The 24,249-nt window shown below is 40.2% G+C and overlaps 2 protein-coding genes across 3 annotated transcripts in view; one reads left to right on the top strand and one right to left on the bottom strand.

Annotated features, from left to right (window-relative positions):
• The window catches only part of ABCB11 (ATP binding cassette subfamily B member 11), a 48,653-nt gene that overhangs the window by 13,795 nt on the left and 10,609 nt on the right, over positions 1 to 24,249 (bottom strand). Inside the window, exons 6-19 of the mRNA XM_075028522.1 lie at positions 22,966 to 23,053; positions 21,965 to 22,098; positions 19,962 to 20,133; positions 18,056 to 18,180; positions 17,135 to 17,309; positions 13,881 to 13,994; positions 11,782 to 11,892; positions 10,717 to 10,842; positions 9,730 to 9,933; positions 8,298 to 8,468; positions 7,720 to 7,921; positions 6,959 to 7,037; positions 5,875 to 6,010; positions 4,180 to 4,341 (exon numbers count right to left, since the gene is read on the bottom strand). Coding sequence (XP_074884623.1) covers positions 4,180 to 4,341; positions 5,875 to 6,010; positions 6,959 to 7,037; positions 7,720 to 7,921; positions 8,298 to 8,468; positions 9,730 to 9,933; positions 10,717 to 10,842; positions 11,782 to 11,892; positions 13,881 to 13,994; positions 17,135 to 17,309; positions 18,056 to 18,180; positions 19,962 to 20,133; positions 21,965 to 22,098; positions 22,966 to 23,053 — 1,999 coding nt within the window. The remainder of the gene's footprint in view (positions 1 to 4,179; positions 4,342 to 5,874; positions 6,011 to 6,958; positions 7,038 to 7,719; positions 7,922 to 8,297; positions 8,469 to 9,729; positions 9,934 to 10,716; positions 10,843 to 11,781; positions 11,893 to 13,880; positions 13,995 to 17,134; positions 17,310 to 18,055; positions 18,181 to 19,961; positions 20,134 to 21,964; positions 22,099 to 22,965; positions 23,054 to 24,249) is intronic.
• Positions 14,736 to 24,249, top strand: part of LOC142031301 (dehydrogenase/reductase SDR family member 9-like) — a 37,823-nt gene continuing 28,309 nt past the window's right edge. Inside the window, exon 1 of one of the 2 annotated variants that reach the window (XM_075028521.1) lies at positions 14,736 to 15,191. The gene's annotated coding sequence lies outside the window, so the exon portion shown is untranslated. Of the gene's footprint in view, positions 15,192 to 21,323; positions 21,483 to 24,249 lie in introns of those variants that run through there. The other variant, XM_075028520.1, reaches the window with a different exon arrangement.

Genomic DNA, 24,249 nt, shown 5'->3' with positions numbered 1-24,249 from the left:
TTAAAGTCTTCTAGGTAAGTATTTAACGGTAGAAAGAGAAGAAGGAATTTTCATTACAGCTGCAAAATATAAAATTCTACAAAAATAAACTTAAGTACTAGTTTTAAAAGGTCAACTCAAGTTATTTACAGTTCAAAGTGAGCTATGCATCAAAGTAACAGAGAGGAATTAGAGCATGAATTTGAGAAAAAGAAATAGCTGCTCTCTAGTGGGAATTCCACTTCAAGTATTTTAACTTTGTACATCAGTACCTTGGCAACAAAATAAATCCTGCAAAATCCAAAATTATAATATCAAGACGGCACTTAGTGTTTCAAGCTAAAAGCTGTTCCAATGCCTTGCTGTCTTATCAGTAGCAAGGCATATTACTTTCTCAGATTAATCTTTGTTTAAAAAAAAAAATAATCACCAAGCATTTTTTAATCTGCCATAATAAGAACAAAACATATAATGGTTTGCTGCTGTTCCTATCCCCATAATGAAACCCACTGTACATTTAGTAATCCATGTTTGATCCTGAATTGAACAGGCTGTGAGCAGATTTCATCTATCTCTGTAACCTACATATCTAGAAAAGATACCGCTGTTTGGGGGGTTTGGGTTTGGTTTTGGGGGGTGTTTTTTTTGTTTGTTTGTTTGTTTGTTTTTTCCCCTGTAGGAAGTATTCTAGTTAAACACTTGGTCTGAATGAGATACAAGGTGAACTCAGTGCACGCATGAACTGTGTCCTACGAGGATTATGTATTTAGAATTGCTGTGGTGGTATTTTCTGTATCATCATGGTATGCAATTTCTAGGCATGAATGGGAAAATGCACTTCACAGTAGCAGTCATGCCACATGCATAGCTAACCTAAAACATAACCAGGGGAATAACTAACTACTTATCATTGTGAACATTTGTTAACATGTATCTCATGTTAATTACAGTGCTGTGGTACTTTTTCATATGAAAAAACATCAGCAAAATCTCTGTTGAAATGAATAAGAATTCTAATGAGTAAATAATAAACAGTATGATAAACACAGTATGTGATGGATCATAATAAATATATAGTTGTGAACTGGGATGAAAAACATTACTCTCCAGGGATGCTGACGGCTTTTTCACAAGTGATTTGCGTGCTCTCTCTGCACAGTCATCCAGAAACACTGGGATGGCCCCATACATGGATTGAACTTAACATTTTTTTTCTTTTCACACTTTGAAATTTTTCTCTCTAGTTGAATAAATAAATACCAAATACAAGACTGAGCATTGAAATGAGAGATAAACACTTGCCCTAGAACCCTACAGTGAGTCCCAGTAAGTATTTATGCTTGTTATAAATAAACTTTTGTTCATTGCTTCTATATGGCTAGATAGTAGGCAAGATTATGTAGGAGCCTTCATTTCAAGACAGTCAAAGGCAACACAGTTCCTGATTTCAGGGAGGCTGGATCCATACCCCTGCTTATGAAAGGTGCTCATGAAAAGGCAGAGTGCTGTGAGCCTTTGCTTTAATAGTCTATCCATATCACCCACATTCAAAGTAGTTCCCCTGCTTTCTCTTATGCAAGAAACATGTTGTGAAAGGCCTTCCCAGTTCCTGTGGCCAGGCTTTCCACTGCTCCTAGATAAAGGCTGAGAGAACTGCAATGTCTGCAAGACACCTTGAGGGTTTCTGGTGAAGCCAGTTATTGGTCAGTCTGGGACTCCTATTGCAAGCTTTAAATTTAAGGAAGCATCCCAGCTCAAGAAAAGCAGTGGGCTGAAGTACATGCTTACACTCTCCCTAAACTGAGAGCCATAGCATTTATAGTCCTACAGAAGGAAATGTGGATAACATTCATTGGGAAGAGATCTCTGTATTGCAAACAGAGCATTTTTTTTCCCCTTGCAAATCTGTCCTGTAAAATTGAACTAACACGCTCAGCTATGTTTTTGACCTATGTTCTTGATTTAAAAAAATAACACTGATTACAGTAACATGTAGCATGGACAATAGCATCAGGTCTATAAAAGGAAAGAGTGGTTGCTGAGGAGTCCATGTTCAGATTCTATAAGTTTCAGCAGTTTTAGCGTGGACTATCTTTTATTGGGGCCATGGGCTACATGTCCAATAGCAGTCGGAGCACACCTTCCAGTTGAGTTTCAATGGAAAGGATCCATTTCCCATACTCTGAGACAGGTCCATAGTGGGAACCAAAGCATAGTAAGAAGCAACTACTGAGAAATTTGTTCCAAAGGTACACTTCTGATCTGAACTTATCAGAAGACATATCTACTATTATCCCATTCTTCATTCACTTTGGGGGATTAATTTCTGAGAACCTTCAAGGCAGACTTTGCTAAATTTATCCTTTCAGTTCATAGCTGTGGGGATTTTTCCCCTCACTTCCCCAGCATATTGGTCCCAGAGTACAAGCCCACGTGTCTGTCACAACATCGTTGCTGATATTCAGACAGCTTAGAAAGCAGATGCATATTCCATCTGTCTGCCTTGGCACCAGTCAGAAATGTTTTAAATTTATGAATAATGAAACACAGATGTTGGACTTTGCTCATGTTCATTTTGGCTTGTTTATTTTTCCTGCAGCCTCTCTCACTTGATGGACTGAGGCCTTCAAGAGAAGAAATTCATCCTTGGCAACGAAGGCATTTAGGATCTTGCAGGACCTGATGTCTAGAAAACCTCTCTCAAAAGGAGTGCACATAGCAGTGTCTCACCTGCTGTCTAGTGAAAGCCACAGTCCTTGGCATGAGGTCTAGACACTCAAAAAGTGTTTGGAGGTGGCACACCTACTGCTAAAAAGCCAAGCACATGGATCAGGAGCCACTAAGTGGTTCAAGAGGGACTGGAATGTCTTTTGCTCTGCCCCACCCTGGATCTCAGCTAGCAAACATCAAGCTGCAAGTAAATGTGATTCAAAGTCCTGAGTAACTTCCCAGAGAGAAATGTCTAAGCCAAAACAACCTGCCAAAAAAAACTAACAGCAAAAGGTCAATCTTTCTTTTGATAGATTGCTGGCACTGCTATTAGGAGCATTTTCTCAATCCTTTTCTAATCAGTAGCTCAGATGCTGGGGCATTCATTCATTCACTCTTTCGTCCCTGATAGGTTTTGGACCTCCAGTTGCTAGAAGATTGTCTGCCCTTTAGGTCATATATTCTTTGCCCACAAATGTACCTACCATGACCTAAACAAGTAAGTGGGAATCACAACACAAGTTTTATCCTATCTCAGGTGGGTACACAAACCACAAAACAATAGTGGCATTCCCGTTTTCTTCCCAGTGAATGTGTCATTACTTTACCCAATAAGAAACAGCATCAACAGAGGGGTTTTCTCCATCCTCCTAATTCTTGAAAAATTTAGGACACTTTCCTTGCCATTAGTTAGAGCAGCACTGAATTTCTTCAGGCAGCCCCTCCAGTTTCCCACTAGCTTGGCAAATGTTTCCCAAAAAAAGCTGTTTTATAAAAGGGGAAGCATCCTCCTTCTATTACAGCAAGTTTTTGAAGGAAAAAACAGTCATGGTTGAACTCTTTTCAAGCAAGGCTGTGGATTTTGATGGTAACGCATCCTTTAGTGAATGCCAAGGTTTAAAGCATATTCCTACGTCCTGCTTGTCTTCCAAACTTGTTGATGCAAGTCTACTTGTTGCTGGCAGCTATGAACCCTGTTACAATTTTCTACCTCTCCCTGGGCATTCTGCAGGGAGCAGGCAGCAAAGAGCTGCCTGAAATATATGAACAAAAAAAGTGAAGTATTTTTTGGATCTGATCCAAAGCTTTGTCAAAGGCTTGGCTAAGTCTGTAGAATAAAATTCTGCAGGGAAGAACCTCTGCATGTCTTTCCACTGCACCTGCACGTGAGGTACACCTTGTCTCATCTAAAATAAACTGTATGCAAGGAATAAAAACTCACTCCCAACAGTTCCTGGAGAGTGAACAAGAGAGATGATGAAGAACACATGACAAATGCTAATGAGCCTCCCCCTTCAAAGAGCTCAAATGATAGTGTGATGACAGTGATATAAATATCTCTACTGAATAATTGTTCATAGGCAAGAAGGCTAACCCCATTTACTTGACAAGATCTAAAGATTTGCCCAAAACATGTCAAGTTCTGCATCATACCTTCACTCCCCTCTGCTTCAGAGCTAAAACACACTTTAAAAGGTTAGCATAACGTACCCCAAGAATCTGACTGAATAACAAAGCATAGAGTGGACTGACTGCTCCATTCACAGCTGCTGCCAGAGATCCAAGCACCATGTATGGCCATTCAGAGGCATTGTATTTCAAAATTCTGGTAAATGGTACAGGCTTGACATCTTCCTCCACAACAACAGACTCCTAAAAAAACAGGTTGGATTTATGAAGCAAATGCACTCCCCCAGTGATGTTATCCTTTTGACAGTAAGATAAAATAGTCTGTTAAATGGTCATCTAGTGCCCAAACAGCTGCTCTAGCTTTGTACAGGAAGGGGCAATGATGCATCTTGGCTGCTGTCTGGAGCTCTTTTGTAGGGTTAGGGTGTCACGACAGGGTTACATAAATGATTACCTTTACTGTCCCTGGAGAAAAAGGGAGAGATTCATGCCTTGTGCAGCTCTACTGATTCCAATTTAAGAGGTTAATTACAACCAGTTTAAGATTTTCTGCCACTGAAACAGGCTGTTCCCTTTTTGCTGCCTCCAGATGAGGCAGTGCCAAAACTTAAACTTCTTCCTCACAAGCGGCTTTTTGCATCACTCATGGAATCTTCTTAAATATTATTTTAAAGTATTGTGGGTGAACACACTGATCAGACTCTGCATCAAATTAACAGGTATGCTATATAATTAAAACAAGAGAGATTTCAGAGGCATAGCTGCATTCAGGCTTTATACATGCAAATTACACCTCCCTTCTGTGAAACACCCTCAGACTATATGCTGAATTCCCATAATTATTCCCAGCAAGAGCAGAATATTCATCATCAAATTATAACCTACCCTGCAGTTTGATTTGTGCAGAATTTTTGTAACACTTAGTGTGCTGAGCCCTGCTCATCTCCCTCAGTTCATATGGCTGGGAATGCCCAGACAAAACAGACACTGTGAAGACCTATCTGCTGGAAATGTGCAAGGAGGAATGGGTGGAAGCATCTTGTATTTTCTCTCCCTTCTGAGCTAGTGCCAGAGTGACAGCACTAAGGTCCTCTATTTATCCACAGAATAGGCTTAGAATTAGCAAGAACAGTAACTTCTAACTACTCGTCTCTGCACTGAACAACGTAGCCATGCAAATTGGTGCAGGGAGCTTCATAAGCACTTTGGAAACCCACTGTATATATTCCCACATATTCTGCATAATTTTAAGGCATGCTGTCTTTATCTTCTATGCCAGTTGATTGCACAAGGACACTCTCAGTAAAAGGACTCTGGGTTAGGTTGCAATGAGAGTCTCTCTTTACACAAGTCTCCAAAAGATTTTGAGGCAAAAGTGAATTTACTCTTTATTGAACAAGAGGCAGTGTTGTTTGTATCACTGAGTGGCTGTTACATCTCACAGACTGAGCATTTGCTTTTTGTCAGTTACTTCAGCTTTTATGAATATGCTTTTTCAACTTAATCTACAACATATATCAATTTACCAACAGGTCAAGTTCTGCTAGAAATGTTATAGGGACCAATAAGCATAACAGCCATCAAAATGTAGTCTAGGGTTTACACAGAGGATAAGAACTGAAACTGTGGTTTGCTTAAGTACAGAGAAGGATCAATCCAAGAAGACGTACATATCTGCCAACAACTCCTATAACAGAGGCATATATATACAGGTTATCATTACCAAGTATATAGCCTGTTCAGTTGAAAATTCAATAACAAACTATTAGACCTGACCTTTTTTGCTTGTTCATCATCTTCTCCATGAGAAGACATAAGATACATAGACTCTGCATGATCTCTTGAAATGGATAATGGAGGGTCAGGGACCACATTAGAGAGCTGAGATCTGGACCTCTGCCGAAGCGAAGCTCTGTAAAGAGGACAGAAACAGTTTGTTCTTTACAGCTCAGTAACACAAGACTTGCTCGCAAAGCAGGTGCAGTTTTCATATCAACTAAATCAGGATTCACTGAAGCAAATCATAGGAATCCCATGGACTTTTTCTTTCTTTTTTCTATGTTGTCTCAACTTCTTGAGAGGAAAATATCCCACAACAGGGACAAATACTTTTCAAAATTATATTCCACCACCACCACTCGGATGTCTCCTATGTATCCTGCACTGTGTATTTGTTAAGTAAAATTGTTGTGTATCCTACTATATTTGCACAAGATGTTTACACACCAAGTCAATTCACCATTATCACTATCAAGTAATTTGGTCCAGCAAAAAAGGATGCTGAAGCAATCCACCTCTATCCCTGACAAAACATAACCCTGTAATGTAGGAGACATTAATTTGCCTTGTCTGACACAGGCTTGCCTGAAAGAAATAGTAAGTGTCTAGCTACAAGACAGTCTGGCTTGTAATATGCTCTAACTTTCATCAAGTAAAAGCCATAATAAAAATGTCCTTGTACATTGCATTGATTTCTCAAGTAATTGCACAGCAAGTCATTTTTCAAGTGACTGGACTGAAAATGCATTAGGTAATACAAATATATGGCTGTATGGTAGTAATATTAAAAATGGAACATTAACACAGTAGACCAGAATTGGAGAGAAGGTACTATGGATAGAAAGGGGAGTAAAATTAAGAGTCTTGCTATTTATCCATGTGCCTTCAATCAGTAATGTATTGCCCAAGCCATTTCTTCTGAACTGAACTCTGTCTTAGCAAAATGCTTGCAGCCCTTCCACCCTCTCATATGCAACATACAGAGAAGTGATTAATCAGCACTATTTGGATTTTGGAATAGTGGGATGAAGTGTAGAGGTCTGGAAACATATTGAGATTTACAATCATTTTTAAGACTCACCGCAAACTGGCCTGATAGCTTCCTCTGCTGAATGACTGGACTTTCTCAAGATTTGGCTCAACCACGTTATTTTCTTCTGCTGTAAAATATAGTATATAGACCTCTTCAGTTTGTGCTAAAATTGAATACAACCGAAGTCCACTGTGGCTCTGCAAAAAAGTGCAGTGTCTCCAAGTCATAACTGGAATACTTTGTAGAAGGCAAGGAATGTAATACAACCTTGCTACTCAACTTACATGTACCACAAGTTTTATATTGGTATTTGACTTGGTGAAGTTAACTGAATATTAACCCAAGGACCATCTCACTTGTGGTGTGACTGCTAAAGGCTGTTCCCTATTTTAGCACTGTAATTTCTCTCTTCTTTTAAGATAATCATATCCAAGGTATGATGCTCCACAAAAATACAACAGATCATTCTATTAGATCTCCATTTCCAGAAGCTTTGATTCAAATCTGCCTCTAGCAAAACAAATAGGGTGGTTTCAGCATACTCTGTCATTTGCTTGCATTTCAAATGCAGCAGCACTGGACTGTCAGCACTAAATGAAGCTATAAAATGATGGGTGTTGCAGGTCAGGATTAACATTTCAGGGCAGATCTATAGTAGGAAGGTCATTCAAGCATGTGCAGTAAAAACACTTTGCCCAGGGCTATCAATGTATTACTTCTATGAATGGTAAAATTCAGCCATTAAAAAAAAAATCATCTGCATTCTGTGGAATTTTACATCATTTTATAAAGGAAAACAAAACACTTACTTTCTGTTGCTTCTCTATTAAGCGCTGTGTCTCCTTTGCTTTGCAAGGTCACCAACATGAAATAAACCCCTTTCCTCTTCAAGAGTTCCTCATGAGTTCCTCTCTCCACAGCCTTTCCATGCTCAAACCCAACAATGACATCGGCAGCTTTGATGGTTGACAGGCGGTGAGCTATTGAAATTGCTGTGCGGCCAAGGCGAGCCTGACAGGGAACAACAACAGCTCCATTCCCAGAACAGCAAACAGAAATGCTTGGAACCAACAGTATGTAATCTAAAGTTTGGTCAAATCAACAGGAGTCTTTCTAGTGGTTTCAGCTGATTTTGACTTGAACTCCATCCACAGCCCATAGATGAGCATCTGTTTCTGAGAAAAGGGAGCTATAGATTTCAGTTAATGTCCCAATGTATGAAAAAATTATTTTCTGTCAATAATACTAAGGTTCTACTTGTGCATATGAAACAGCTATTAAGAAAATCTTCTCACTGCTTTGTTGCAATTCAGCAGCACCCGCTGCAGAGTGCATTAAAAATAATTTCTGCCCTTTTAAGTCTGATTTATGCTATGCTATAGCAAACCTGATGAAGTGCTTCTTGGACAGTAGCTTCACTTTCATTATCAAGTGCTGATGTAGCCATATCCAGTAGCAGGATTTTCGGGTTTCGCACAAGAGCTCGAGCAATAGCTATCCTCTGTTTTTGACCTCCACTCATCTGGCTTCCACCCTCTCCAACATGAGTGTCAAATTGCTGTGTGGAGGAGAAAAATGAAAATGAAACAGGTAACAAAAAGGTCTGTTAACCTTCTGGTGAAGACATTGGTAAAATATCTCTCAGATTTGTCCTGGGAGTAGACTTGAAAAAATATTGTCTTTGAAAGACACAAACGTTGTTAGTGCACCAGGTTCAAAGGAGAACTGATGAAATAACTTCCTTCATATTGAACAACATAATTTTGCCTGAACTGGGGTTCCAATCCCAAGCCAAAAGTATGTACTGATAAAAAGCTGAAATGTTCTGGTTTGGCTCAAAACAACTCTATCAACAAATGCTGAAATGGAGGGGAAATGCCTGCCTACTCTCCATCAGATGACTCACCAGCAAACTTTCCATAGAGCTGGACTTGTCTGCTGATGGCCTGTGCCTCATGAACACTGTGTCTGTGATTCATGGACATCATACTCTGGTGGCATCAGGTTCAAGTAGAGAATTAAACAAACACATAAAGCCTAGCATCTCGAGAGCCAGGCTAATTATATTCACCTGGAGCCAAATCTTGTTTATTCCTCCATTTCCAGGAAATAAACAGGGGCCTTTACACAGTCTTTCTATGAATAGTTTCCTGGAAGCCTGGAAATGCATGGATGGAGGATAAAAATTATGTACTGACATTAGTTAATGGTACTTCAGTCCTGTCAATCAGGTTCACTGTTGTAACATCTTCCTTTGAGAAGCTACTTGGCAAAATAACATTCTAGAAAAGTAAACAGCCCAGTACTATCAAATATAGGCTTTCTAAGGAGGATACCAGAGGACTAATCAAAGCCTTGTCATCATAAGGGAAGGAACTAGGGAAGAGGGAACCTCCAGCTAACTTACAGAGCTCATACAAAGAGATGAGGTTGTGAGGATCAGTACAGACTGCTCAGAAACATATGCTGGCTAGTGAGAGCCTGGGCTCTAAATTGCTTTTGGCCTGAGCAGAAACAGATCTCCATAGCATGAAAAATACATATTTTAAAATCATGCTATGATTATTACCATGATATTGAATGTTGTGCATATGATTCCTGAGGAACTAATTCTTCTCGTTTTGTGGGTTTTTTTTAAATGTGGTGACATACACGTAGTAAGACCTAATTAACTCTAGTCAAAGGAAACGTTGCTGCCTACGATCTATATTAATCTTCTGCCCTTCCACCTGAGCGCAAATGGCTGAATGGGGGAGGGACAAGAGGATTCTCTATTTTTCCATCAAATTCTGCCAAACATTTTACAAGGCACAGCATACCTGCGGCAATTCCATGATAAAATTGTAAGCATTGGCCTGTTTGGCTGCTTTGATTATGTCTTCCATGGTAGCCTCATCCCGACCATAGCGAATGTTCTCTGCAATTGTGGTGGCAAACAGAACTGGCTCTTGTTCAACAATACCAATCTGTGAGCGTAGCCACTGGATATTAAGGGAACGAATGTCATGGCCATCCAGGGTAATCTACAGAAGCCAATTAAAACATGGACAAATGAAAAAAAGTTAGGGACTTTATTCCCTCCAGCTCAGAGACAAAGAAAGACACAATGGAAATGAAGAGCCTGTGATGCTGTATTTCCATGACCAGCGTAAACAACAGCTTTCATACATAAAATAATGCAATGCATTGGCAGTAGTATATGCTAGTTCTTGGGCCTAGGAGTTGTGCTCTTTGATTTCATTTCCCAAAACCTCTTTTTTCTTGGCGTCAGAAAAAAAACTTGGTGGAAAGTAATAATCAAAATTATGGTTATATGTTTACAATAGATTGGTTCTTTGTCTTTTATACATTCAAATACACGTCACCATGTATGTGATTTGTGCCAACTAGGAACACATAAATGGAATGAGATTGTTAATAGATGTAATTCATATTCTTAGCCAATCCATTACTAAATGGTAATTGCATATACTAAAGCAATATTATGGGACAATGATTAAATGTTCAATACTGTGTTCTCCAGAATGGAAAATGATTTGTCTCTCCTGAATTATTGTATCTATAGGTATAGTTTCTACTCAGATTTAGCAATGAATTTTTATTTTCTCCTAAGTTTTTTTCTTTCACATAATTATTTTTGATAAGACTGTTCAGCATTCCCCTGAAATGCACAAGAAGGTATTTTGCTTGTTGAAATAAAAAATAAAATAAAGTTAGGAGTCTTCCTTCCCACCTTGGAGAAGAAACCATGTCATTCTTTCAAGTCCCTAAGGCTAGAGAAACACATTCTAGGCTGGTATACTCACCATGCCATCACTGGGGTCATAGAAACGCTGGATGAGCTGTATTGTTGTACTTTTTCCAGCTCCACTAGCTCCAACAAAAGCTGTTGTCTCCCCTGCTTTAATAACCATATTAAGGTTATCCAAAATCTGGAGAGGAAAAGAAATAATAAACTGAATCTATCCATTCTAATTCTCTCACAGTGATACAACCAAGTGGGTATATCGTGTATCTTAAAATAGAGATTCAAAGCAATTTTATGAAATTCAGAAAAATATTATGAAGACAAAGGAAGAAGAAAGCCAAATATTTTTACATTGTTTGAAGAGTTTATAAATGCAGAGCACTGTTTTCCATGACAAGCAGGCAGATTTTGATCTTTGTTTGTTCCTGTTGTTCATAATTAAGAACTAGTCAAGTTAACACCATTGGAGAACTTGGCAATAAATCCCCTTTAAAGAACACTGTACATGTATTATGAATGCTTGTTAAAGCATAAATGTTAAGAATGTAACAGTGAAATTATGTAGAAAAATCTGATACTTCATATGCTTGTCTTTAGAAGCAATAGCACTCATTTGCTTGTCCAATAGCATCCTGTTCCAACGAGAATTTGTCAATTCAAACACAGTAGTAGAGAAATAATGGGGTATACAGCCAAGGCTCTTGTACTTTTTCCTAGCATCTTAATGGGTCACATGGCACATCCCCAGGGTAATGAAAGAGTTTTATAAAATATCCTTGCACCATTCAGCTTATTACTTTGTGTCCTATTCTAGCGCATGTTGGTACAAGTGCATAATTGATTGTAAGAGAAGCTGTATGCAGGTGAATTTGTCTGAAATTACTATGAGTTTATGTTCAGCAGCAAGGAATACATATGGCAATGGATATGCCAGAATGGTAAAATAGGCAGAATGGTAAGTAGAAGAACCCTTTAATAGAAGAATTATTTAGTCTACTTTTAAACAGAGGTTCTGGGCTTCTGGAAAACAAACTCTACTGAAAATCTAGAAATTGCTGGCAGAACCAGGATATTTTGATTGTTTGCAGTAGTTGTGTTCACAGGATGGATGATGAATAATTACCTTTACATCTGGTCTGGAGGGATAATGGAATGTTACATTATGAAATTCAATTTCACCTCGTACTTTATCCAGCTTGTAGCCATCTTCTGACATGCAGTCAATGGCGGGTTTCTAGGATAGAATTTATTGTGTTATTTATTTGCTGTTAAACAGCCAACACTGCTGCAGTAGATAAATATTCCCAATACCATACAAAGCCATGGCACTTCTGTTTGAACAGCACTTGGCTGCACTGAGCCAGCAGCAGGCTCTGCCCCAGGGCTAGCATACAAGGGACATGAAATTGAAGGTCAAAATGCTGGGGAAGTCATCACCAGTGGGTACTATGGGCAAGATGAATGCACCTTCTTCTCATTTTAGGCTTGCTGCAATTACCACAATCAACCACTCACCTAGTTTTTGCTAGAATAGAATAGCTGACTGAGAGGCATTTTGACTAAGTTAATTTAGCCAGCTCCTCAGGAATAAAATGGCACTACTTAGCTCATATAAACATTCTCCTACAGCACTGAATAACCATTGCTGAAAATCTGCACACTTCACCACTTTGCATTTAAAGCATCCATCCTTGCACACCCAGGCCTAAGAGCTGGAATCCTGATTTGAAGTGCTTTGGTCTCACATACTTTTGGCCAGGCCTTGGGTATTGTGGGCTGCTAGACATGAGCAGAGAACTAAGAGAGTTTTGCGGAATAGCAAAGAAATCAAATTTTCTAAGGATAGATTTTTGAAGCATGGAATACAAAGAATTAATCAAAACTATAGCAACACCAATATTTGATAATTGAAACGTGCATGATTTTTTATGTAGCCTAACAGATTGAAGGAAATTTTAATATAAGAAATGCGTATGTCCTAAGATGTTAAGAACAACTAAAAGACTGGCTCCTCCTCAGAAATATATCTTTCTTAAATTCAGCTACTAAGCTATGGAGAAAAGTTTCACTGATCCTGCAAATTGGAACCTCAGCACAGCTATAGGTTTAGTGCCAGAAAAAAATCTGTATCGGGGCAGAGCTGTGTTTTTACTGTCTAATCAAAAATCTACAAATGTGTCAAGCAGATGGATCTAATTTTTCCACCCTTTCTCTAGAGAGATGAAATCTCACTTTAGTTTGCTTTTTTTACCCTAAGGTTATCTGACTCAGCCTTAACTTTAATTTTGTGATTAATTCTTACTGTTGCAACTCTTTGTGCTTTTTAAATTTTTCTCTAAAAACCACTTCCCTTATTTATCTCTTTTTCAGCTTTTCTTAGAGCTTTAGTTTATGAAGTGCATTTATAAGGCATAGGTGCTATCGTTATTATAGAACATTGAAGGGTTACTAAAAAGTCCATTAGCATTACCACAGCCCTTCTACCCCTCTAGCCTTCTTTATATACCCTTTTATATGCTCTGTAAAAGAAAAGCAGCATTTTAATGTGTTTACACAGCTTCTAGCACAATAAAGCTTGTCAATGACCAGAGATACTAGGTACTGCTAAGAAATCAGCAGTATTTTGCCAACCACTAAATTTATATAGATATAGAAAGGAATCCTCATCAATAAATGCCAATGTCTCTCAGACTTTCTCATACAACCTTATCTATCTGTCTAGATAATATTAGCATTTATGACTGCTGCGTGACCAGTGCCTGTGCTCATTTGGTCCCATTTTAACTCGGGGTAGCTCTGGGACAGGTGACAGAGGCCACCTTTGCCACTAATGCCAATAGAGCCACATCTTTTGATGTCATCTGGAGGCTGGGAGCTAGAGGCTTGCTGCAAGTTTGGCTGCAAGGTAACTATTACTGCCTGCCTTTACACTTTCCATGGGCCAGCACTAATGAGTAATTGTATGTAAGGAGAAATGGGAGTAAGAAGCAGCAGTAGCTGAGGTAAAACTTCATTATACAGAAACAGGCCACTTAAGAAATCTGTTCAACACCCTCTCTAAGCCCATATGCATGCTGCTAGACCTTTCTATTGCACAGTCAATTTCTCTTTAATTGCACTCATTTTTCCTCATTTACACAGTAGATAAACCTACTACCGCTTGAGGCTTATTTAATTATTTTTCCACTACCAAGTGACACAGCTTAGAAATGCATTACTTACTTCATCTATTGTCTCAAAAATGTTTGCTGCAGCCCCACGGCCAGTGGCAAAGGCTTCCAGACAGGGAGATGCCTGACCAAGATTTAAAGCTCCTACTAAAACACCAAAGAAAACCTGAAGAAGTAGAAAAAGAAATTAACAAAATATGATGTCACATTTTTATTACAGTTTAGAGCTTAGGCAAATCAAACTACAGTGGCTTAATGACTTCTTGTGTATCAGCTGAGCTGCAGTGATTCATATGAGCATAATTAGCCCACAAGAAAGCAAACAAATGCATCTTAGCAGGGATTTTTCTCTGTCTTTCACAACTTTTCTTCCAGGTTGAAGTAAATCAACTTACCTCATATTTGCCCTGGCCTAAAAATGTGTGCACCCAAATATTTAATGAGGTGCCACTAATGTATTTTTAAGCCACCTCAATTTGACTGCGTGCTTGTGCCTTGAAACAAGGGCTGGAACTGAACGTCGGTGGCAAGTAGATTATTTTGGAGGTGTCTTACCAGTAAGCAGATGAGAGGCTACAACAATTCAAAAACGGAAGTAAGCTTAAAACACCGTATTACAACCTTTGTATATTGCAGTTCCTGTCTCTTCTAATAGTCACAAAACTTACTTCCGGAGTAGGTACCAGCTACAGAGAACATTTTTTCATCATCTCACAGAGAAATAACTGTAAGGGTTGCTACCAACACTGGATAAGTCACTGAGGTGAGATTATTCTATCAGTGCAGGTGGACAGTTTCTGCAGGTAGCACATACCCAATGTGCTCACTGTTTCAAGTCCTTTTCCAAGAACCAAAAGGAAGAATTACTCACTAGTGACCCTCTTCTGAAAGCCCCAGGATCCCCTTTTGGTCTAAGCCTAGGACAACATGAGAGAAAATGAGCCACAGCATCTACTCTTCCTGGAAGGACCGACAGGTGATAAAGGCAGCTGGACAGAGTATCAAATATCAGAGGACACTTCACTCCAAGAATTCAGCCTTGGAGTCTGGCCTTGCAGATCAGAAGGAAGTGACGCTGGAGCACATCAACGAAAATGCCAAAAGCATTTGTTCAAAATTTCCTAAGAGCTGCTAATGCTTCATGTCCTATGAAGGGGGTTTTATCAAGGTTCTTAAGTGTAGATGGGAACCATCTATGGCTGAAAATGTTGGCAATTCTGATAGGAGACAGGGGCTTCAAAGTACAGGACACTGGAAGATGGTGAACATCAAAAGATAAAGTCTTATTGACCACTTATATACCACACACGTGCAAATGCATTAATTGCCAGTTCTTACAACGAGAAGTGATCAGCTTTGTATGGTAAGTATAGCTCATTCTTCTCTGTGCTAATATACCAGGGTGTGCTTGACAGAATGAACATTTTTTTTCCTAGAATTTACTCTGCTTTATTCTTCCTTAGTTTTTCAGTTACAGAGGTGGTTTGGCAGAGCAGATTATAAATGTTTGGATAATGTCTTTGGTGTAGGCTTTTGGTTCATTTTTTGCTTTGTTGTGGCTGATTGAACATTCACCCTGAGCGTTAGGAGAACTGGTATGTAATCCTTTATTGTAGTTTGGCAATACCTGAGAATTCTGCTAAGAAGCAATCAAGCATTCAGCTAGCCTTTTGAATACAACACAAACAGCAGTCATGATAAATGGGCAAAGTGTATAAGGAAACACTACCGTTGAGAAAGAAATAAAAATACACAGGACTCAGTTCTCCCTTGCACCAGTGATGTTTACTGTTAATAACCCTGTGGCTAAAAAGGAAGAATCTACTGTACACATACTGTGCACTGCAAACATCTACACTGTGACGTATAGATCATGCCGTACGTTTATACTCAGCTCTACTGCAAACTAATTTTCTTGCGTGAAGGAGTCCCAAAACAAGCAGGTTATATGCATGTCAGAATCCATCATGAACATGAGGGAGCAGGTTCTGTATGTCTGATAGAAGGAGGAGGGAAGGCAATGCTTAGTGTATCTCAGTGCAGTATGGCTGGTGCACAACAGTTTTCAGAGACCAGGAAAAGCACACATAAATGTTTTGTATCTGCAAATCCTCCCCTCCTCCCTGCTGCCAGACTAGGAGTGTATGGTAGAAAACATGAAGTAGAAGAAAGACTGGAAACTGAGAGAGGAAGGGGAGCATAAGGGACAGTCTCTCCATTGACAGCTACAATTTTTCGGCTACAGGGTAGCTCCTCACTATTTGTCATTTGGAAGCCCGTAACTATAGTTATCATGTGCAAGCAAGGAAATTGCTCACTTCTGTTTTTTTCAGAGCACTACCTTGTATCAACTACCAGTGTCAAGAACAGTTGCAAATGATTTCCTGTGAGGGACATCTTCCTTGAACAGAATAACTCAATTTTACAATGTTCTCAGAGTAATTTACCAAGCTCCATTTAGCAGGAGGTTTTGCACTGCATGCTGCTGGTGGCTGGGAGATTTCATGGTGTGCAACAGGCAGAGAAGGAGCAGAAATAGATGTCTCATCAGAAGACCCAGGACTTATCAAGGTTCAGGAAAAATTTACTCTGGGTCTGGCCTGGAGCCTGCCATTTGGGCAGTCCTGGCTTAAAGCAAATAACCAAAATATCTGTAGATGTTGGTTTTATTGCATGTAGGTCATCAGTGTCTAAAGCATCTGCTGTGCAGGAGTGGATGCATGAGTGCCGTGCAGGTTAGTACGGTTTTTTTATACACTGCAGGAGTCACAGCCATGCGTGTCTATCAGCCTATATGTCTACATGTTCTTTGTCATCTATAGAGCTGGGTGGGCAAATAGCAACAGAAAATGTCAATTCAAAGGAACAGAAACTGTTCATGAGAGAGAGGTTAGATTTGATAAAACTTCCTTTGGTTAGGTTTCTCTTTACCACAATGGTGTTTTTCATCACAAAATAAGTTCTTCAGAGAAGCCAATATCCCAGAAGCCACATGCTGACCCACAAAATAGGAAAGCTAGTTTCAGGCCTCTGTCAACTGCGTAGCAGGCTCTCACACAAAAGCATTATTCTGACTGCAGTAAGCAGCATTTCAAATCTTTAAAATAAACATGGATTTTTTTTTCTTTTAATCTTATCCAATTGTGTCACATACTTTCACATATACACTGAGTAATGATCTTTAAAAGACACATACAGTGTTTGTTACCACTGAGCCACTGGATACCAGAACACTACAAATATGTGTTCCAGAAATAATGTTTTAATAAACAGTCCAGAAAAGTTGCATCAAGCTAAAATGGTTACCTGCAGAAGAGTGCCAGGTGAATACTCTTCTTCTTCAAGGACAAGTTTAGAGCCATACCAAAAGGCTAATGCATAACACAGGAAAATTATAAGCCACATGTAACCAGTGAATAATCCCATTATTATTCCTTTTCGAATTCCCCAGTGCTGAGCAAACACCAGATTCTTATCATATCTGTAGAAAGAGAGAAAAATAAAAGGGGATTAAATGAACTTTATGGAAAATTCGTAATAAGCAAAGACCAACAAAATGAGGTGTCCAGCTGTGCTACAGTTAACAGTGGGTCCACATAAAGTTGATACCTCTCACTCTGAAGTGAGAGACCACTGCTGAAACCAGCAATGCTCCCAGATCATGAAATCCTTGTGTGTTCTAGTGTAATAAGCACAAGAAAAGCTACACTCACTGCAGATACTTCACCACGGGGTTTGGGGTTTTAGTAGAGTGACACAGGATTTGAGAATTTGGCCAAAGCTTCAGGGCATGTCCTACAGCCATGTTATGTTTTAAACACATTTAAGAGAAATTTGCAGCTTAACACTATCAAATCATTATGTCTTGCTGGAACTAGTTCTTACTTAGCTTGAAAGTACCCAGAGTTTTCAGATGTGCTGCAAAAGTGATATATCAGACAATGTTTAGGGGAAAAATTGACAGTATGTTCCTACAAGTGGGAATGACTTGAAGATAGTATTACTGATGTTTTATTTCACTGATTGACTGAATTATGAAACTGGTTTTGCATATATAATGTTATTTGAAACCTAAATTTCTGTAACATACATGCATATAATTCTCAAAGCTAACAGATGGTCATTGTTGTAGAATTTAGAGGCTAATTGCCATGACTGAAGTGCATTACAGCATTATGTTGCTACAGGAAAAAGAAATCAGAGACCTTACAGTTTGCCCAAACAAACCTTTCAACTTCTTTCTTCTCCCCACCAAAAGCAGCCACTGTTCTGATGGATGACAGCACTTCATCAGCCACAGCTCCAGCTTTTGCATAAGCCTTTAATTCTCGGCCTGTTAATTTTGCCACAGCCTACAAAAGCATAACAAGTGGTGGTTACACCTGAACTGTAGGTGCAGACAAGGACAGTGGTAAGCAGTGCTGGCTGTCACACTGCACTGTCTGCTCTGCATGAGGTCACCTCCTCCGCTCCAAGCAGGCTTTTATTAGGCATGCTGCACACTTGAAGACTTCTGTCTTCTAGTATTAGGGCATAGACCTCTGTAGCATATGTTTTGCAGAACAGTTATCCCCTTGGCCAACCCAGGTAGCTAGAAAGAGCAGCTGACACCACCTGCTTTCCCTCCCTCCGTCTCTGCTGCTAACTGGGCTTAAGCATACTGCACACTGAGGGTTTGTGCATGGTGGGAGGAAGGGGGAGCTTAAGGGGCAAGAGCAGCCCTTTAGCCACTGTGGCAGAGCCCAGCTTCAGGAAGAACAGGTAATGGTACTGATGGTGGAGAATGGAAACAGATGATGCCCACGACTGTACTTTGCTTCTTGGGCCAACAGCAAACAGGTCCCTGCACAGCAGCCCAGAGCACAGTGGATGCCAAAAGCTTACTTAGGCTCAAAAAAATGCTCAAATTCGTGGAAGGAAATGTAGTCATGTACAATTCGACATAAAGATACCACATTGGCTTGGGAATGACATATCAATAGAAATTTTAAAGTGTCCCTATTTGCTTTCTCTCTTCAAATACCCTACCCCAAGCATCTATTAGCCACTTTTGGAGACAGGAAAACAGGCTAGATCGACCCTGGGTCTGTTTTATTTATGGTAAAGGACAAAGACTTGCTCTGGAAAGGCTTGTAAGGAGGAAACACTTAACAGTGGGTATGTGATAGGAAAGCAATGGGGACAGAGAAATAAGAATGGAAAGGGGAAAAATTACAAACACAAAGGGGAACGACCTCAAAAAGAAATTGCAAATTAAGGAAAGAGGCGTTTTGAGGTTTATTTCATTCCCTGCCAGGATTCTGCTCTCCCACTTCACACTGAGTCATTACTTATGGCATCTACTTGCAGCCAGCATAAGGTGCTAAAGGAGTGCTGGAAGATGAGAAATTAGTCAGAGTTACATTAGAGGTTTGGTAGCAAAACGATAGCAAACTGTTCCTGACATAGAAGAAGTGAGATAGCCAAAGGCTTGACCCCAACCAAAGAGCAGAGTGTGACAAAGTGCAGAGGAGGAGCAGGACCTGCCCAGCCCTGCTGGGTGTAGGAGAGGAGGTGAGAGGGCAGAGGATCCTGCAGTTTCCCTCTTCACTGTCCTTCCTCTGCACAGTGACAGGGAGTTTGCAGGGAGCAAATGGAAGAGCAGAACGGGAACAACTGGGAGAGAACACAGCAGCTGCCAGGATCAGGGACAGCTTGAGGTAACTTTGAGCAGTTGGTTTCAACTATTTTACAGCTCTGAAACTTGATCATCTCTAAAAGCCCCTAATCTACAGAGAGAAATCAAGCCTCGTGTCTAGTAACCACTAAACCAGGTGTGTAGTAATAAATAGAGAGAAGGTGTAGGCCAGGTTCTGATCTTAGCAACCATAATATCCATCCACAAGATCCAACAGAATGTATGCTTACAGTCCCATCTTAGAAGCAGGACGTATTATTCTGGGAATCAGAATAAGCAAAGCGGGAGCAAAGCCCACCTCCCCCTCCCCCACCCCTGGGGCTCCTGTGACCACAATCTGCCTCTTTTGACTTTAAAGGGATGTAATAGCCTTCTCTTCCACCAATTGTCCAAGCTCTATGGCATGACTTTCCCTGCTCATCATACCTCTACATGAACCTCTCACAATTCACTTACCAAGCCATAGACAGCCGCTCCAACCCCAAGCAGAGGACTGACTGCAATGATAACCAAGGTCAATTTCCAGCCACTGACAAATCCCAGTAGGAATCCACACACAAAGGTTGTTAAGCGCTGGATAAAGATTGCTACTTGGTCAGCAATAGCCTCATTAATTTTGTTAACATCACTGGAAAAAAAAAACAACAGAAGATTGGAAAGCATATCTTTCATTTGTGTTGCAGGTCTTGGCCACATTTGGGTTAGTTGCTTTCCCTTGAAGAGGGCCCTTCCTCACCCCTATTCTTTCCACCATCAGCCCTTCCAAAGACCCTGGGCTACAGTGAAGGGAAGTGCCTTTGCAATGGCAGAAGGCTTTTATGCATGAATACTGCAGAGAAGATACTGTCTTTTCCCAGGAAAAGTCATCCTGACAGCAGACTCATTCACTAGCTAGTTCCTACTACTGTGCCCCAGCTGATTCAAAGGAGTGGGCAGAGACATCCCAGCTGGAGGCAGCTATCTGATAGTGGAATAACAGTATAGCTGACATGGCAATCCGCCCATCATGGGGCACTGTGAATGTACTACACTGCCTTGCTGAGGGGGCAGGAAAAGGGAGGAGGGCTGTAGCTCTCTTCTAGTTCCACCTTCCACCACCTCCCAGTTCCTCTCTCCACCCTATCAGGTAGTTTGTTCTCTAAATGAGAGGGAGAGTGGGAAAACCGAGGGGGGCTACTTTGTCACTGGAGGCAGTGGGAAAACATGACAGCTCTATCACATGGGGTACAGTGGTGCAGCAGTTACCATCATTGAACGCCGAGGCAGCTGCAGAGTTCATTTGTTCTCTCTTACGCATTACCAACACAGGAAAAATGTCTTAAAGCAAAACAGTCATTATACTTCTGCCACACTTGGCTACTACCTCACCCCTGAGATTAGAAGAACTGGGAACTCCTGGAATAAATAGGAGCAAGTGGCGTTGAGGTTTAAAGTGCAAAGTTGTTAGCTCATTGATATATCAAGTGAAATTACAGTCCGCTCCTGAAAAATTTAACAGTGTTGAGTTGAAGAACATGTTTATATTTCTTCTGGAGAATGTTTTTTTTGCAGTCAGGAAGCTTTTTTGTAGGCACATGTTGTTCAAAAAAACAGGGAAATAAGTGTTATTTATTACACAAATACATGCTCAGTTTCTATTTTTTGCCAGAGAAATTTTTCACAGCAACTTACACTTGACGTTAATTCTTTGTAAAAAGAACATCACAGAAAGTCATAGATACCGCCAGGCAGTGAGTAAAGGCAAATAAAATCCCCTTCAACTACAGAAAAATCTTCTGCAAATGTGACTACTATCATGCAGGCACGGCTGAGAACAGGGAGCCATCTAGAGTCGGCATATTCACCCCGCAGCTACCTTCAGCCTGTAAACAGGAACCACTAAGAAGAGGAGCAAGCCTTAAACGCCGCTGTTCTCAGGGCTAAACGTTTACCCAGGATAAGAAGGTTTCTTGATCTACCTTGGGTCCCTTTCTAAAGGTAGGTGCTTGTACCTTCTTTAGCAGAAGATTAAGCAAGGCTCACTCTTTTCTTTTAAAAGCCAACTAAAGCAAAGCATGCCCCTAACATAATTTTCCTTTCTGGGACGTGAGAGAGGGTTCAAACCCACATCTCCAGTCTCAGGGGAGTGTGCACTGGCAGCCAAATAATAGGTCACTCTGAAAAGGCTGGGCACGGGAGGAGAAGGGAAGGATAAGACAAGCTGGCAAAAAACCCCACCCCGAAACCCAACAAAAAAAACTCCCACAGAAAACACACAAAAGGGAAATAATTGTGGCTTAACAGTTATGGCACTCAGATTGAAGAGGGGGGAGATAATCAGCCTGGTCTGTGGTCCCAGGTACATAACTGTATTTTATATTAGAAGGTGTTTGTCAAATGCCTAGTTATTGGCACTCTGTTGTGTTTGGAAGGAAGTGCAAAATCTTCCCTGTAGCATATGTTTTTTCAAGATTACTTACTCAGAAATTCGGGTGTTCAGTTCTCCTACAGATGTGCAATCAAACCAGCCTATATCCATTCGCATTACTTTCCTGAAATAAGCTTTCCTGATTTTCTGTATCTGACGAGCTGCAGCCATAACCCAAAAGCAGATCTGGGGAGAGCATAATGTGGCTGATAAATTGCAGTAAAAAGTCTTTCTACTCCCAACAAATGGGAAAAAGCAATTTGGCTAAAATATGAAAGAGCAATTTAGCTATTGATAAAATTACTATTTAGGTAAAATACATTCTAGCTACACAGACATGATAGTTGTTTTATGCCTTTGATCTTTAAATAATCCAACAATTTTATAAAGCCTCTGGATCAAGAATTTGTCTCAGTTCTGATAGGCTGAGAGGAGATGCAAGTTAAATTACTTGTACTGTTACATGAATGTTATATGGACAAAAAATTTTCCCTCTACAGCTGTAAGTAATATAGGGATGGCAGCCATCCTATCTCATGACCCTTTAGCAGATTATGAGGGAATTGTCCAAGCTTGTGGCTCATCTCAGTCATAAGGATTGAACCATTACTACAGAATATGTAGGGTGTGATTCTTCTCCAATATTAGTTTTACACTAGTACTACTCTGTAATATCTCTATAATAGAAACACAGGGCTCAATGCAGTTGAGATGCCTACTGGGAATCAGTATGCCCTTCAGCTGTTGTTTTCGGAGGGCATGTGGATTCCATAGTAACCACACTTGAGCAAGTATTCCTTGTGGTGTGAAAGGAGCAGCATGCATTCATCTCACTGGGTAAAAGGTATCCTTGTACAAAGGTATACATGCACAAATCCAAGGAGGTCTCAGATTGCCAGAGTTAACCTATTTCAGCCAATAGAAGAAGTACTGAAAACGTCTGCTCTGCTCAAATGGGCAGCTAAGTAAGCAGTTAAAAGGAACATAATTATTATAAACTTAATTATTTAGCAATTTAAACTTTGAAATCAAAATAGGAAACAAAATACTGACTTGGAGGTATCCTAACACAAGTATGGCACAACCAATTCCTGCATAGTAACCTGCAAACTTGGTCATTTCTTGTTCAATGTCCAGCAGCCTGAAAAAAAGAAAAAAGAAGGAAAAAAAAAAAAAAGATAGCAATGCTGTTTTAAGTTTCTCACAGATTTCTAATCTGGTGTTTCTTCAAGTTAGAGTCATGTCATCTGGCAAGTCAGCTGGTTTTGCTAACACAGGCATTGTTTCCCAATACTGAGACTATCACTAGCAGTGGCTGTTTTGCTTGCTCTGCCTGTTGTACAGGGGTAGGGTGCTGGCAGGTACCAGCAAATGCTCTGCCGCCCCGGAGCAGCCCTGCAGTCTCTGAGAAACCCCGCCAGACTGCAGCTCCGAAACAGCACAGGTGAGAGGGTGTTTCGAGGAAGAGCTGCCCAGCAAGTTTTCATTGGATGTTGAACACGTGTGCTTGGTGCCATTAGACCAACTAATAACACTCAGATTTAAACTGTTTTACAGGGAGAAATGAGGGCTGCTAAAGTCAATTCAAGTATTACTTTGTAACATAAGCTTGCTAATCTGAAACAATAATTTCTTTTAGCTCAAGTATGAGTATTAAATTACTCTTAATACCAGTGAAGGGCATTGAGTTGCTGCTATTGCATTTAGATTACTTTGAAATAGGCATTTCAGGTCATTATTGGTTCTGCTTTTAGACAACTTTTTTTTAAAATGTCCTGCAGACAACAAATTTTATTCCATTTACCCAGAATTTGGTACACTGAAATTTTGAGCCAAAACAGAACACTATGCACCTGACCTGATCTCTTGCAAAAAACAATCATGCAAGCAACTCAGGTGCCTGACACAGATATCCAGTACCATTTTTTATGCTTTAAGATCATGGAGCAGATCCTCCTGGAAACTATGCTAGGGCACGTGGAAAATAAGGAGGTGATTGGTGACAGACAACATGGCTTACTAAGGGCTTGACAAATTCGGTAGCCTTCTACAACGGGGTTACAGCATTGGTGGATAAGGGAAGAGTAATGGACGTCATGTACCTGGACTTGTGCAAAGCATTTGACACTGTCCCGCACAACATCCTTGTCTCTAAATTGGCGAGACATGGATTTGACAGATGGACAACTCAGTGGATAAACAATTGGCTGGATGGTTGCACTCAAAGAGTTGCGGTCAATGGCTTGATGTTCAAGTGGAGACCAGCAATGAGTGGCATTCCTCAGGAGTTGTTATTGGGACCGGTGCTGTTTAACATCTTTTTTGGTGACATGGACA

The sequence above is a fragment of the Buteo buteo genome, chromosome 5, assembly GCF_964188355.1.
Source record: "Buteo buteo chromosome 5, bButBut1.hap1.1, whole genome shotgun sequence".
NCBI lineage: Eukaryota > Metazoa > Chordata > Aves > Accipitriformes > Accipitridae > Buteo > Buteo buteo.
This window is presented reverse-complemented; position numbering and strand designations above follow the sequence as displayed.